Here is a 15,267-nt window from a genome sequence, read left to right as displayed (position 1 = left end):
TAAAAAAGAAAACCCCCAAAACCTTTTAACTCTGATCACTGTAAACCAAAAAGAAAATATTTCATATGACTTCCAGTTTGCAGTTGCACAATGCATAGCTGGAGGCTTTCGCAGCAGCTGTCTTAGAGAAGAGGCTTGAAAATTATCATATTATCGCTCCAGTAATATATTTCATAACATTTTCCTGCTTTCTTTTCACCAGTGCATGATCTGAGTTGCCAGCATTGAATATTGTGATGTGATTAATTTAGGGATTTATGACAAAGGGAATGTAATTTTGTAAGTTGGCTTTCACAATCGGTGCTGCAACAAGAATGAGTTTCTTTAACAATGGGGATTCTATAATATAGCAAATTGCTAGGCGACGCCAGACAAATTGCCTCTTGTTATTTTGCTAACCTAAGAGACTAAAGGTGGCTGCTTTAGATTGTTCAGGATAACTCAGGGAAGTGCAGTAAGTCAGGGAGTTCTCACGCCATCACAGGCCATCAGTGAACAGCTCAATTTTAATTGGTGACAAGCACTAGCATCCTCCATCTGAAATACAGCCTTAATAATCAGCCCAATGCCATCCATAACTGTTTGCATAACACAGTTCTCAACGGAGGAGTGAATGGGTAGATTTAAAAAAAAAAAACACTAAACCTAAGGAGAACTTAATGTCAAGTTTTTTTGCATAAAACACTTTTATTGAGGTTGCTGAATTTGTGTGACATGGTACTTTTATGTCACATTCTATCTTTTATTCTACTTTGCAACATGTTAGTCTTCTGTTCATGCATGATTATGTTAAAAGGATGAGTTATTTTATATGTAATCATCGATACATACAGGAATAATCCAGTTTGGAACGTTTAAGAGGGTATTTATGGTAGCAGTGCTACTAGTATGCAAAGTACTGTATAAATGATAAATATTACTTTTTATTTTTAAAGCTGACCTTTTAAATGTTAAAATAAATAAAAATCACCATTAAATCTGTATGCTGAATGCTTCAAAATAACTAGTTAGAGGGACATTTCAGCATGTAATGAATTCAGAACCTTTTTTACTTCTTCTCTTGCACAGTCTATAAAGTGTAAAATATTAATTGCTTTCTCCCATTAAAAATAATACAAGTTTATCTGAGCTTTTCCAAATTGATTCTGTTCTCCAGCTGGGCTGTCCACAGCACAGGGTATGCTGGGTCATCTGATTAAATGCGAGGCAGTAATTTACAGGTTACTAGAATTGGGCTGAGTAAAAGTTTGTTTTATTCAGGGTGGATAAAATCAATGGATTTAAAAAAAAAAATCAAAACTCTTTTTTTGATCAAATGGTTTTTTCCTCAAAAAGCATTTCAAGATGATATTAAGATATCTCATCATGGAATAGGGATTATAAATTCTAATTCTATAGTATGAGACAATATATTCATGTAATGTTTAAGAAAAGTTTTGTAAATGCGTTCCAATAGTTCATGGATTGGGGGCCCAATCTTATGGGGTTCCAGGGGCTTCTGTATAGATTATTTAGGTTAATCTTTCTATCTACCCAATGGGGCTCAGTCTATACAATACCATCAGAGATGCTTAGTTTTGCAGTTCTCAAACTCTGGATTTGTGTGTCCAGAGATAACATGCTTGTTAACAGCAAAAATGTTTTAAAATAAATAATATATAGAGGTGAGAAATAACAGACCTCACCCCTATTGTCCCTCTGCAAATTTGTGTACACAGAGTCAATCCCTTACCTCTCTCTAAAAGTGCAAAGTTTCAAAAAGTTGAATGAATAGAAGATTGTTGGGGGTGAAATAGATCTGGAGAAGGAGAAGAAGTCTGGAGATAAATGTGAGAAGGAAGGGACAGGCAGTAGAAACAAAAGTGAAACTTTGAGCAGCATATTCCAGAAGTCTTAAGGTTAGGGTTAGGTTAGGGTTACCTGTGGGTTAGGGTTAGGTTAGGGAAGACAGGCATGCTTGCAGAATGCAAGCAGTGCAACAAAGAAATGCAAGGCCTGGTTGCCCGTATGAAACAACATCATGAGAAGTGTTCCTTCTCAGGAGGAAGCTGTGTTGAAGATGATGAAAAGAACATGTCTGAACGTGCAGGATCTTCAGGTTGGTAAACTTTTTTAATTTCATACTTCTTTCTTAAGGACTAGCTGTCTTCCTTCTGGACTATTCTTGAATTCTCATGTTTGAACAAAAAAATATGGTTGTTACTCTAGAGTACTATTATTTTAGATGCAGTTGTGATAAAAAATAAATAGCTGAATTAGGCAGATCTTCCTTTTACAATTTCACCTTTAAAGTAGTACTGAGTGTCAGTGAATGCAGTGAGTAATACTAAATGAGCAGTATGATGACAATAATTAAATAACTGCATTGACTTACTTTGTTTAGGAGAATCCATCCTCAACATACAGGATTTGAAGACTATCCACCTTCAAGATCACCATCATTTTCTATAGTTTCAGAGTTATCTGCCAATGATAGTGTTTCGGTCACATCATATATGTCACATAGCCACAGTATATCACCTGGAGCAAAGAGGAAAAAAACCTCCATCATCCAGAAACAACCATAGATAAGTTTGTGATAAAAGCCAGCAGATTACAAAAAGAGGTAAAAAAAGATGAAAAAATTGCCCGGTTTGTTTGTGCAACAAACTCTCTCCTTTCTGTGTGATTGAGAACCCACACTTCATTAACATGGTTCAGTCATTAAGACCAGGATACAGTTCACCCAACAGAGCAGATGTCGCAGGCAAATTGCTGGATAAAGTGTATGAAAGAGAAATTGAGCAGTGTGCAAAAGGTCTAGTGGGTGAAATTGTTAACCTGAGTCTTGATGGGTGGAGCAGTGTCCACAATGATCCCATTGTATGTGCTTGTGTGACAACAGAAGAAGGGAATGTCTTCCTTAGAGAAACAATTGATACATCAGGAAATGCACACACAGCAGAATACTTACAAGAAGTAGCAGTAAAAGCTATAACAAACTGTGGAAAATAAATTCAAATGTCTAGTACGCAGCTTGGTCACAGACAATGCTGCAGATGTATCCAAGATGAGAAGAAATTATTTAGAAGGGAGTCCCAAGTTAATAACATACGGTTGCTGTGCTCATTTGATGCACCTCCTAGCCAAAGACTTCAGTGTTCCAGAAATAAAGGCTAATGTTGTTGAAATTGCAAAATACTTCCGTAACAACCACTTTGCAGCAGCTGCTCTGAAAAAAGTGGGGGAACCAAGCTAACTCTCCCACAAGATGTGCGATGGAACTCAGTAGTGGACTGTTTTGAGCACTATATCAAGAACTGGCTTAATCTGATGAGTTTGTGAACAAAATCATGAAAAAATAGATGACACTCTCAAAGCCAAAGTTCTCAACAGTGGGCTTAAGAGAAATGTTGAACACATGGTAAGTACCCTGAAGCCTCTTTCTGTAGCCTTGAACAAAATGCAGGGAAATAGCAGTTTTATTGCCGACGCTGTTGAAGTTTGGAAGGAACTGAGTGAAATCTTAAAAAGAGAAACATTCAATGACAGAGTTAAATTACAAACATTAAGAACACGAATGGGACAAGCACTATCTCCAGCTCATTTTCTTGCAAATATTCTCAATGCTCAGTACCAGCGTCAAACCTTAACTGCTGAAGAAGAGGAGTTGGTATGACATGGACATCCAGCAATCATCCCTCCATGATGCCAACTGTAATAAACTTCAGAGCTAAGGGTGAACCATTCAAGAAATATATGTTTGCTAATGATGTTTTAAAGAAAGTCACACCAGTGAACTGGTGGAAGTCACGCAAGCACTTGGATTCAGAGACTGTTGAAGTGATGATCTCACTTTTAACAGCAGTAGCTTCTTCTGCCAGTGTAGAAAGAATATTTTCTTCCTTTGGACTAATTAATTTCAAACTGAGAAACTGTTTGGGACCTGAAGAAGCAGGAAAGCTTATTTTTCTTTTCCAGATTATGAACAAACAGGAAAATGAAGGTGAAGATGACTGAGTTTGCTGCAGAAGTCAGTATTTTAAGTTTTTCATGTTGACCTAGCTGACAGTCTATTTAATTTTTGAAAAATTTTGAAATTTTTGAAAGAAAATATTTCATTTTAACTATTTTAGTTTAAAACCATTTTAAGAAAAACAAACCTGATTTTAAAAAACTTGAATGTTTAAATTCAAAAATTCATATGCTTGTTTTGTTAAAATATTATGTTTGCTGTTGAAGAAAAAATCCAGAATAAATAACGTTTTTGTTTTAGTTAAATAAAACAATTTAAATGTCCGTCTGGTCATGTTCTCCTCCTAATACAGCATGGCAAGAAAATCCTCCAAATATTAATGATTAACCTGTTGAATTGGAGATAGTTCACCTCCCAATGACTTCATAAATATCTGCTTCATTTACCTTTGGTAAATGAAATAACCAGTCAATCATTCATTTTCTGATACAGCTGTAAAACTAATCTGAAAAATTTTCAAAATAAATCTGTTTAAAAATGTATAGTGTGTACCTTCTAAAAATGAAACCTACATCTATCTCTGAGTTGTGAAGAATATGTATTAAGGTTATAACAACCAACAAGAATGCACTTTTATGTAGAAATCCATGATTAAATCGAATCTTCCTGACTAGTGATTTAAATAATGATTTAAATACATTTGATTTAAATCAAATCCACCCTGGTTTTAATTTTCAGTATGTACTTAATTACTGCTCCTCCTTCAGGTGCTTGGCATTATATACATAATTGTAACACTGGTAAGAATTATTAACAACTATTATTAGTGGTGGTAGGAAATATTTATATTATTGCACACCCAATGGTCCCTGTTAGGGAAGGTGCTATTTCTGATTTGGAAATCAGAAAACAGAACCAAGCAGTCTGGTTTCACTGTCCAAACTGTTTTACTTTTTGCTCTTCACACAGAATTTAAACATTCCTTAGATTTCATAATATAACGGTGGTGTCAGTAAAATTAGGGCAGGTAAAGGTTTGGAACTGTATTCTAAGCAACAGAGTAATTTAGTCACACCAGCTGAGTCATGGTCTCTCCACTGCAGAGACTACTGGCTGGTGGTGGTTTTGTGGTCTGAACAAACAAGTAATGTGTATAAGTCTGAAACCACCAATCTATTTTGCTTCGAACCTCAAGTTAGGCCTATTATTATTATTATTTTATTTATTTAATACTGTAGTGCTCAGTGCTGTACAATATGTGGAGGAAGACAGCATCTTGGTATTACAATCTAAATTAGGTAGTACAGTTCAGATACTGAATTTTAAGAAAAATAGATAATCTAATCACCAGCCCCCTTTTGTATATCTGAGTGTATGCAGCATTTTTGTTTATCATGTGCTGTATATAGCTGAAAGTATGCTGGGTAGTATATAGTAAATGGTCTCTGCCAAACAAGTAACCGGTCAAAATCAATACAGAACAAGACAAGACCGAACATACACACGTGGTATGACTATTGTTTCATTAAATCTTGAGTGTTTTTCCATGCTTATGGCACACACAAAGGGTGATTATTAAATCTTATTATATACAATGTTTTGATGCAGCAAAGTAAGAGTGTGCGTTGTCATTTCCTTTTGGTTAAAGAGTGGCTTTACAAACCACAGTGTATTGACCATTCTCAATTTAGTAGGGCTTGGCTTATGAGGAACAGGCTAACTGTAAGTCCTTGTGAATAAGACACAAAGTGAACATGCGTTATATAGTATAATTTTATGAGTGTTCGTTGCTGGACAAACTAATGCTTAATGGACCTAACAAGACTAATTATTGCTTTCTGACTGGATTGACAACTGGGTACCAGATACTTTTCTAGTGCAGCTGCTTCGGCCCTGCATTCTTCATACTGTATGGTTCCAGCTGGTAAACTATTGTGTGTGATAGCAGTAAACTTCTTGAAACCACTCTTGTGGTCTGTTCATTGGAGCTTTAAGAATGTGAGGTAAATCATTGGGCTGTTAATTAACACAGTAGTCATTACCCATGAAAGAGGACTGGTTTCAAAGGAGATTCTTCTTTTAATGAGAATAAATGCTGTGACTCAAACCAGTTTGTTTAGTTATTTCCTCATCCTGTGAGATGCTCAGTGCTTCATGCAATCGGACTCAGGTCATCAAATACGTTGATTCTTGTTAATCACCAGTGCCATATTTAGGGAAATCTTAAAGCCACTTTTAATCAGCATGTTGGGTTTTTTTGTTTTTTTCTTCTCCTATCTTATTACCAAAATATTTGTTAGTGAGCAGAAGCTTTTCCCATACAAATCCCTGCTTTCTGCAGTATGTGTGTTTGTTGATCCAGCATCTGTGACGACAACATCATCACTTCCTTGAATGGTGGAATCAGAAATCTGGCCCCCAGTTTGGTTCATAATGGTTCAGGTTGTTAGCTACTGAAAGTTATTTGCTACCACTTGATGGTTTTTGATTTGCTTTTTGAAATGAGTTGTAGTTCTGGGTCCAGTTCCTATCAGGTAGGTGTCCATATCACAAAAGCCACTGCTACATGTGGCTCTAATTGTCATGTACATTCACAGCTTTATCCAAAAGATCAAGACAGAATGAGAATGTGCAGACTTAACTCCTTCTAGAGCTCATTGCCACTTGCCAAGGGGTGCTCATTTCTATGGCTATCTAGAAGGCGTCAGTTTCCAGTGCTACCAATCTGTCACTTTTCAGCTTCTGAGGGGAGGTTCTACCTGTTGCTGTTTCTGTTGTGGGGCAGCCCGACCTCTTCCAGTGGAAAATCAATTTGGCCAGCACCTTTCAGGAGGAATAAACTGTGAAGAAAAGTCAGTTTTTTTTAAAAAACAGAACAAATACTGCATCATTGAAATAATCTGTCAGGGGTAATGTGCTAGTTAGGAAGGGCACACACAGTTTTTCTTCTGGGGTCCTCAGAACATCCCCCTCCCATTGCCTTCCTCAGACATGTCTCTCTTTGAAGCCTGTTGCCCTCCCTTTCTGTATGTCAGCCAGTAGGCCTTGCCAGAGAACAGCAGAAGGAGCATGTCAGGCCAGAGCAAGAGTCAGAGCTCTGATCTTCCATGTGGCAGCTAGATTACTTAGCCAGCCCTTAATGCTGTTCTTGATCTTTAGGTTGTCTGAGCATGGCAGGGCTGTCTAAAGGTTAAAATAGATGTTTACGCTTTGTGACGTCTCTCTGCCTGTCAGAAGAACAAATCATTTAATAATTTTCTTCATGCTGACATGAGACTCTGCCTTGTCTATTTTTTCCTTTATTCTTCCTTTTCATAAGCTTCAGGGGTGTGGAGGGAACTCCAACAAAATAAATGGGACAATAATGAAGATACAGGTGCAGTGGGTTTGATTTCTTCAGTGACATAATAAAGGTCAATAGGCCCATTGTTCCAATCTTGCTGGTTTGTTCCAGAAACTTAATTGGGTCCTTTTTATGCCCAGGCATGAGAATAAGCCAGCTGGGCATTGTTACTTCCCTGTTGTTGGTATGAAAATAGAACAAATCCAGTAGCAGTGTCCTCTGCTGCTGATAAATCAAGGAGCCATTAGAAAAAAATTATTTATGAAGATTGTAAAGGTGAGAGATGGGGAGGGAACAGGCACTGAGAAAATATGAGTTCCCCCTACACTCCTTTATGCATAAATTAGAAACTTGGTGAGATCCATAGACAGGCTATTATGGATGAAAGCTCTGATGCCCCCTGCTTATCAGGTGATGCACCTCTTTGAGTCTTTTTTCTGCCTTGGGAAGAATGTGAGGCCTCATGACACTTGCAATGGGTGAAAGTCAATGTTCTCTTGTAGTAGTCCAGAGTGTTTTGTACTATGCTGTCTCTAAGTGCTTTTTCTTTGTTTAATATTTCAGCTCCTGATTATTGGTGGGTCCTTTGGTCTCCGTGAGTTCACTCAAATCCGTTATGATGCTCAAAAACTCCACAGCAAGGTAAGTTAAGTTGTTTGTTGGTTTTTCAAATCTAGAGAGCACCAAAAAAATAGCGAGGACTGGAAAAATAGTATGATTTGGTATTTGTAGCGTTCCTAGCATAGTGTGGCCCTCATCCATGGTTGGGGCTCCATGGGAGGCACGCCACAAAACAAATAATGATGATAATGAAACTTTCCAGCTTTTCCGGGTGGCAGGTTGGAGAGCAAAAGTAAGATGAGTAGTGCTACATCTTGCATGGCAAAGCAGAAGCCCCTCTCACTGATTAAAGAGGGGCAGTGATGAGTTACAGTGAAGGCGGGTGATTTTGCCAGAAGGATGATGGTTACAATGGCTCTGTTTAGACCAGAAAAATAGGTGGTGTTTTAAAAGTTGGTAGCTAACATGTTTAAACCAACACGTTTTTAAATACCACTTAGTGCCTAGGATAGACGGGATGTTACTCCTTAAAAAATGGTGTTAAATGGTCCTGGTCAACCCAAGGTGGCAGTGAGGCAGAGTAGGAGGAGCCTAGGGTTGACCAAGACCAGCTAACACACTTTTTAAAAGCATTAAACCATCTCTCATGTTATAAGTGGTGTTTAAAATTTGGTGTTAATAAACATGTATTAGTTAACACATTTTAAAATGTCACTTATTTTCCCAATTTAGACATACCCACTGAGGGTTGCTCTAGTGTCCCTGAGGGAGATAGAGGGCCCTTCCCCTCCCAGTCTTCCCGCATATCTGAAACTTGTACTAAAGGTATGGGGGAAGGAGGGAGGAGGGGAAAGAATCTTTCCTGTAATGTAACTGAAAACCCATAACTGGGGTGAAGTAAATGCTCAATAATAGTAAGATATTAGTTATGGAATCTTTCACTGAGTACTGCAGAAAGTGGTGCTGGTGATTCACTGAGTGGCACTGTCACTTCTGAATCATTACTGAATCAATGCCTCAGTTTGTGGCTGTGACTGGGTCCCTGGAGTACAACCTGAACTGTGTGACTGCTGAGCCCTTCAAACCCACCAGCCTGGGCTGCCTCTCACACTGTGATGTTGATGTCAAGTTACAAACCTCTGATAGGCACTGCACTTACACAGACATCCAGAGGCAGGGACACACCCAACTGTGTTACATGAATGATCTTCCAGCCACTCATGAACCGTCAATAGTGAGGCTCTAGGCAGTTCCCCCCAGCTTTGCACCCCAGAACTGTATTGTCTTGCACTGGTCAGAAGCCTGGCCAGTATAAGTTAATTATGTAGTTCGCCACTCTCTCAATGTGCAATGGACTCACACTAGCCTTTGTAAACTGAGCTGAGATTTCCCAAGCACTTCAACCAAAACACACTATTTTAGGTAAAATATAAAACAGGTTTATTAACTACAGAAAGATAGATAGATTTTAAGTGATTATTAGTAGGCATAGAGATCAGAGTTGGCTACTTAAGAAACAAAAATAAATTCATAGTCCAAAAAGAAAAGGAGTACTTGTGGCACCTTAGAGACTAACCAATTTATTTGAGCATGAGCTTTCGTGAGCTACTGCTCACTTCATCGGATGCATAGTCCAGGTTCCTCAAATTAAGCAGGATTTGAATCAAGTAGTGTCTCACCCTGACAGATGGTACAAGCAGATTACAAATCCTCAATACACAGACTGGACACCATTTCCAGCCTGGGACCACTCTTCTGCAGTTCATAAAATTTGTCCTCCGGGTATTGCATTGCGAGGGAGGGGGCAGGAGGAGTGGCCAAGTGATTATGTCACTGTCTCTCTCATTTCCTTTCAGCTTGCTGGAAAGATCTTTGCTGTGATGTGAGTTACTCTCTGAGAATTCTCTAGGATAGTGGATTCTTTTCTTGATGAGCCATTAATGCTGTATGACTATTGATGGCTACTCCTTTGTAACTGAAAGGATGGTTGTGGGTGTTCCCACCTCACAACATATTTCAGTTACACATACAGTAATGCTTCATAATTTCACATACAATGATAGTACATACAATCCAACAGGTTATTCAACAGATCAAGACTTTTTGAATGGTAGCTCACAATATATACTTTATACAAAACATATCATACTCATATCACCATGGTGAATATGGTGGTTCCAGAGTGCTACTTTGAGGTAGAGAGTGTCATAGTGGTGCACAGTCATTCTGCTGTTGACTTTCCAATGAGATGTAGAAATGAGCTTTTAACCCTTTGTAATCATTAAAGATTCCATGGCACTTTTTGTAAAAATCATTGGATTATTTTAAGAGGTGAAGAACAGAACTTGGTGGGTTAATGTAGCTATACAGCACCTTAGCTCCATTCTGATCCTTGGCTGCTCTAGGCCCTGGAAAAGCCCTTGTAACTCAGATGACTCTGGGGTCAAACACAACCTCCCTGGGCTGTCATTTGGGAGGCAGCACCGCTCAGCGTCTCTGCAGCTCTGCATGGTACGGTCCCGCCTCCAACATACCTCCTGTATCAGGTTTTGCAAGGGGTTCTTGAAAGACAGACTTACAGCTGTGCCTGCATTGGAGGGATCCTCTGTCAGTCGGTCCTAAGCTTTTATGGCCTCTCCACACCTCTCTGCCTCTTTTATCAAATACAAAGGGGTCACGGCAGGGGTGAGGATCTCACCATTGTATTCACCTCACTGTCTTCACCAAATGCTGACAGTTAATTTTGGCCTCTGTAATGTCCAATACTAGTTCTCTGGTCCATAAAAAGGGTGGGATAATTAATGTCTGTGATACTCCTTGTCCCCATTTTTCTAATAAGTGAAAGCATCAATGAATCACACAGTAGTACAGGAAGGCTGAGGGGAAGCTTGGACACAGAGGAGTGTCCACCTGAGCTCAGGAATCTGAGAGCGGACAGCTGGATTCTACTGAAATCTGTATTAGTTAAGGCAGATGCATCTCTCTCTTGTGTTTTTTCCCATATAATTTTATTCAGAAGTAGAAGATAGTTACACAGAACAATATAGTTTCTGCAGAGGATTAAAAACACAGATCTAGGACTGGTTATGGACAAACCGGTCGTAACAATGTACTTCTTTGGTTTCTGTTTTTATGTCCATAAAAAAATAGTATTAAGAACCATTTTAACTTATAAACTAAGAAAGGAGAAGGGATACAATCTATTGCAACCAATGGAAAAGAAGCAAACTTTTTTTAGAAGGAACAAAAAAATTCAAGAAAAGAAAACTAAATTTATATAGTATAAAATCCATTGACAAGCCTAATGATTATAGCATCTGTTTCATTTGTCACTCATTAATTTTGTTTGTATTACAACAGAATAAGCTGTTTTTGTAAAGCATACCTAGAGTGCAAGCCTTCATCAGGAGAGCAAGTTGTGGGTAGGTGACTATTTACAAATGTAAATAAACATAACAAAATTATTAGGACTTTTTTGCAGTTTCTCCCCTGGAAGAATAATAACCTGCACTTGCCTTCCGTATGAAGATCTTAAAACTCTTTAAAAACATTTGAATTAATTAAGCCTTTTGTGTTGTATTTAGATGGAATATGTGGTCCCAAAGAGTCAAAGGTATTAATATGACCCTGTAACTGTCCCACCTTAAACAATTTTAAACAAGGTTTGGGGTTTGGTATACAGAGATCTCAGCCTGCTTAGAACTGTGGCATACACATTAGGAAATTCATGCCAGAGGTTAGAAATTTATTAATTGAAACACCCAAAAAGGCAAGAATCAAAAGGCAAAAAAGTCTTACAACTGAAATTGAGTGATTATACAAAAACTATCAGTCTCTCTCTCTTTAGAGGTTAGAGTGGTTAGAATCTCTTCTTCTGTCAAACGTTCCTTGGTGGGGAAGAAAAGATTAATTCTGTTCAGTTTTGATTCAGGTATAATAGTCACTGTCTGGCTTTTGACAAGACAGACTAACAGAATGGGGAGAAAAAGATAGGATAGTAATGATCTGAAGATATAGGGTGGTCATGGACAGTTGCTTTGGGCTGGCAGGTGAGTCAACGATATCCGTTGTTCTGCACCTGGCTCACCTTCCTGGTCGGGGACATTGTGTTTGATTGGTCAGATTCTTCTCCTTCACTGGTCCTTCTCAGGCTAAGCAGAGCTGAATGGTGTGTCTCATCTCACCATGCTGGTGTTATGCAGTGTAACTGATTTCAGGATCAGGTGAAAAGCCGAGAGAGAGAGAGGACAGGAGGAAGAAAGTTGGGGATGTAAAGGGACATACCAGGAAGGGGAATTCAGAGCAGAGTCTCACAGGTATCAGGTTTGGGTCCTTGCTGGTACAGTGATGTTGATCAAGCATGTCCAGGGGAGTATCAGGGTTTGGTGTCATAGCAAAATCTTTCTGTCACAACTGTGGTGTTGGTAAAAGGTCCTCCCCCGCCCCCTCCCTCGGACCTCTCTCTAAGGGCTCCAAAAAGATGTGATGGGTGGAATAGCGCATTCTCGCATTATTTTGTCCACCAATTAGGTCTAATGTCCAAAGAGCCAATTTTGTTCCATTGATTTCCAGTCCCCAACTCGTCTTGTTTACCATTCATAATCTTAGCACTGTCCTTGAGTGGTATCAGTAGACCCTCTCTATTTATTTAAATTAATTCAATTTTTTGTCTCCTTCTTAAATCTTTTCTTAAATAATTTTATGTAACAAGTCATTGTAACAATTCACAAACCTTTACTCACTTTTCACCAGTTAGACTCACAACTAAAAGTTGCTCTGCTAGGCCTCAATTACAACAAGGCTCACAATCCCATCCTGAGGTAGGGCAGCATTATTATCTCCATTCTACAGATGCAGAAATTGAGGCTTATAGAAATTAAATAACTTGGCTACATTCATATAGGGGCTTTGTGACAGTGGTGGGAATAGAATCCAGGAGCTCATTTCTTCCCACCTTTATCTCAGCATGGAGATGCATAAGGCCAGGATACTGTGAATGGGAGCATTGCATACTAAGAGCTGTAATCTCAGTTGGGTCCACTTTTGATTGTATTCACAGTGAAGCAGCTACAATCTTCTCCATTTTGTGACAAGTGGTACCGCAATTTGGTCTCTTGGCAATTTTCTGATGCAGCCCTTGGTTAGGCATGGTTTGGGCACCTCTATTGGAGGGTCTCCCTCTCTGAGGCACAGTAAATTTTTAATCCTAAACTGTAGCACCAGGGTAGTCTCCTTATCCTGAATAGGATTTGTCTACCTGTTTGTTTTGTGTTTTCCAGTGTGACCACCACTGTTGCTGAGCTAACCGGAAGCCAGATCAGAGTGAGGGCTTTCACTCCACAACAGTATTTGGGAGGAGTCTGTAATAGAGCAGCTGGCCTTGGTGCAAGAATAATGCAACTAAGCACCACTTTCTTTTCTACTGTTGTGGTTTAATTAACAGAAGACCCCATTAAAGACATTCCTAAGTTATTAATACCTTTCTAGCTTGTTGTCCGATACCAGGAGTTGGGAAGAAGGTTAGTGTGTGACATTTGTGCATTTGATAACGTATTGCCATGCCAGCTGAAATGATGGGCTGAGCAGTAGTGTCAGTGTGTGTCAGTTCAATGGCTGTTAATGTCCCAACAACAGATGTTATAGCTATTTAGAGTAACTTCTTTGGGTTTCAGAGAGTAGTAAAAGCCCATCCTTTTCCTCAGCAAAAACACATTTTAGAGTGAGCTGAGCCATTTAAATTACCCAGGAACCAGATAACTAGATTACTCACATTATGTCAGTACCCTGAACATTCCAATTTGTTTATTTACCATGAGCCATATGTTGAGGTCCATAATCCTGCAAACTCCAACTGAAACCAATGGGAGTTATGCTTGAGTAAGGACTTGAGGATTTGGCCTCCAGAACCGAAAACTTCCATTGACACACACACAATTTTTTGCAATAAAAACCCAGATGGCATTTAAATTGAACTCCTGTTAGGTTGCCTAATCATTCCCTCTTCTGGGAAGATTAGAAGCAAAGCAAAATTACTAATAGAAAAATAAATATCTTTATGCAGAAGTCCTATAGAATTTAATGGAGATGAAAGCAATAGCTTTGTATAGAAATTACTCTTAAAAACCCTATAGACTTTGATAGAAAATGAGATCCTTTCTAGATCATTTTTATTCCAACCAATATATTCAGTTCAATAGTGAAACTTACTCCTGCTATATAATTCTGCTGAATCCTTTAAAAACTTTATAGAGAAAAATTATTCTTCTCTATAAAATTCCAGAAAACTTTTCTGTAAGGACAGGAATTTGAACCTGAATAATTTTTAATAGATGGGTACTGTAGACATCCAAACCATGACATACATTCTCTGAAGATCAAATTTTTGGACATCGAAACAGGAGACATAGGAGTATCTTTCACAGCTGTCCTGTTGGCCATTTAGTTACTACACTGTGCTGTGGGAGATCCAGCTGTGATTCCAAATGCCCCATTCTATTCTATATAGGTTTTTATACCATGTACATTACCATTGTAGCTGAGCACCTTCCAATAGTGCATCAAGCAATGTTTCTACTCATCTGTCACATGTGTGTTCTATGTGGTTCCACTGGTTATTGCCCCTGTAAAGGCCAGCAGCTCTACTGCAACTCCTCCCAATGCTATTGTGGAGTGAAAGCCCTCGCTCTGATCTGGCTTCTCCTTAGCTCAGCAACAGTGGTGGTCATACTGGGGAAAAAAAAAAACCAAGAGGTAAACAAATCCTATTCAGGATAAGGGGACTACCCTGGTGCTACACTTTAGGATTAAAAATTTACTGTGCATCACAGTGGGAGACCTTTCAACAGGGCAATCTGGAGGGAGTAGTTTACTGTAGAGCTTCACTAGATGTCAGTAAAGAAACCATTTTTACTTATATACTGTGCAGTGAGCTTTGTAGAGAGTATGGGTTTTTCTCCCCATCAGAATAGCAGGAAAGTGAGCCGGTTTAATAACAGGTCTAATTCCTTTAATACATACTTCTTCAGGAAGGCATTACCATTTTCATGAAGTATGTTTTAGGATGGCAAAAACATTACTTTCTTAACACATCTGTTCTTTTAAAAAAAATCAACTTCCCCTCCTTTTTAGACCCATGCTTGATCAGGACGGGTTCTTATATCCTACTGAAGTCCATGAGAATTAAGCTTATGCTGAAATTTGAAGCACATGTGTAATTATTTCCTGAATTGGGACTTTAGAAGAATAAACTTCAAGGGCTCTAACAGGCATACTCCATTGTCAAGTACCTCTTTTAAATGAGTTCCTTTGCATATCTGCATTGCCTAGCTGCACAAAAGATAATGGGCCAGAACTTCTTGTATGTGGGGTCATTACTTTTGCTGCATTGTCAGTGTAATCTGGTCCCAGC

General features: G+C 38.7%; 1 protein-coding gene across 1 annotated transcript in view; it reads left to right on the top strand.

The window, feature by feature from the left end:
- Positions 1 to 15,267, top strand: part of COX16 (cytochrome c oxidase assembly factor COX16) — a 54,756-nt gene that overhangs the window by 14,036 nt on the left and 25,453 nt on the right. The window contains exons 2-5 of the mRNA XM_077819973.1: positions 7,863 to 7,940; positions 8,592 to 8,684; positions 9,716 to 9,741; positions 11,220 to 11,281. Of these exons, the coding sequence (XP_077676099.1) occupies positions 7,863 to 7,940; positions 8,592 to 8,684; positions 9,716 to 9,741; positions 11,220 to 11,281 (259 nt within the window). The remainder of the gene's footprint in view (positions 1 to 7,862; positions 7,941 to 8,591; positions 8,685 to 9,715; positions 9,742 to 11,219; positions 11,282 to 15,267) is intronic.

This window comes from Eretmochelys imbricata, chromosome 6 (assembly GCF_965152235.1).
Source record: "Eretmochelys imbricata isolate rEreImb1 chromosome 6, rEreImb1.hap1, whole genome shotgun sequence".
In the NCBI taxonomy this organism is placed as follows: Eukaryota; Metazoa; Chordata; order Testudines; family Cheloniidae; genus Eretmochelys; species Eretmochelys imbricata.
Note: the sequence above shows the minus strand (reverse complement) of the source record. Positions and strands in the feature narration are given on the sequence as shown.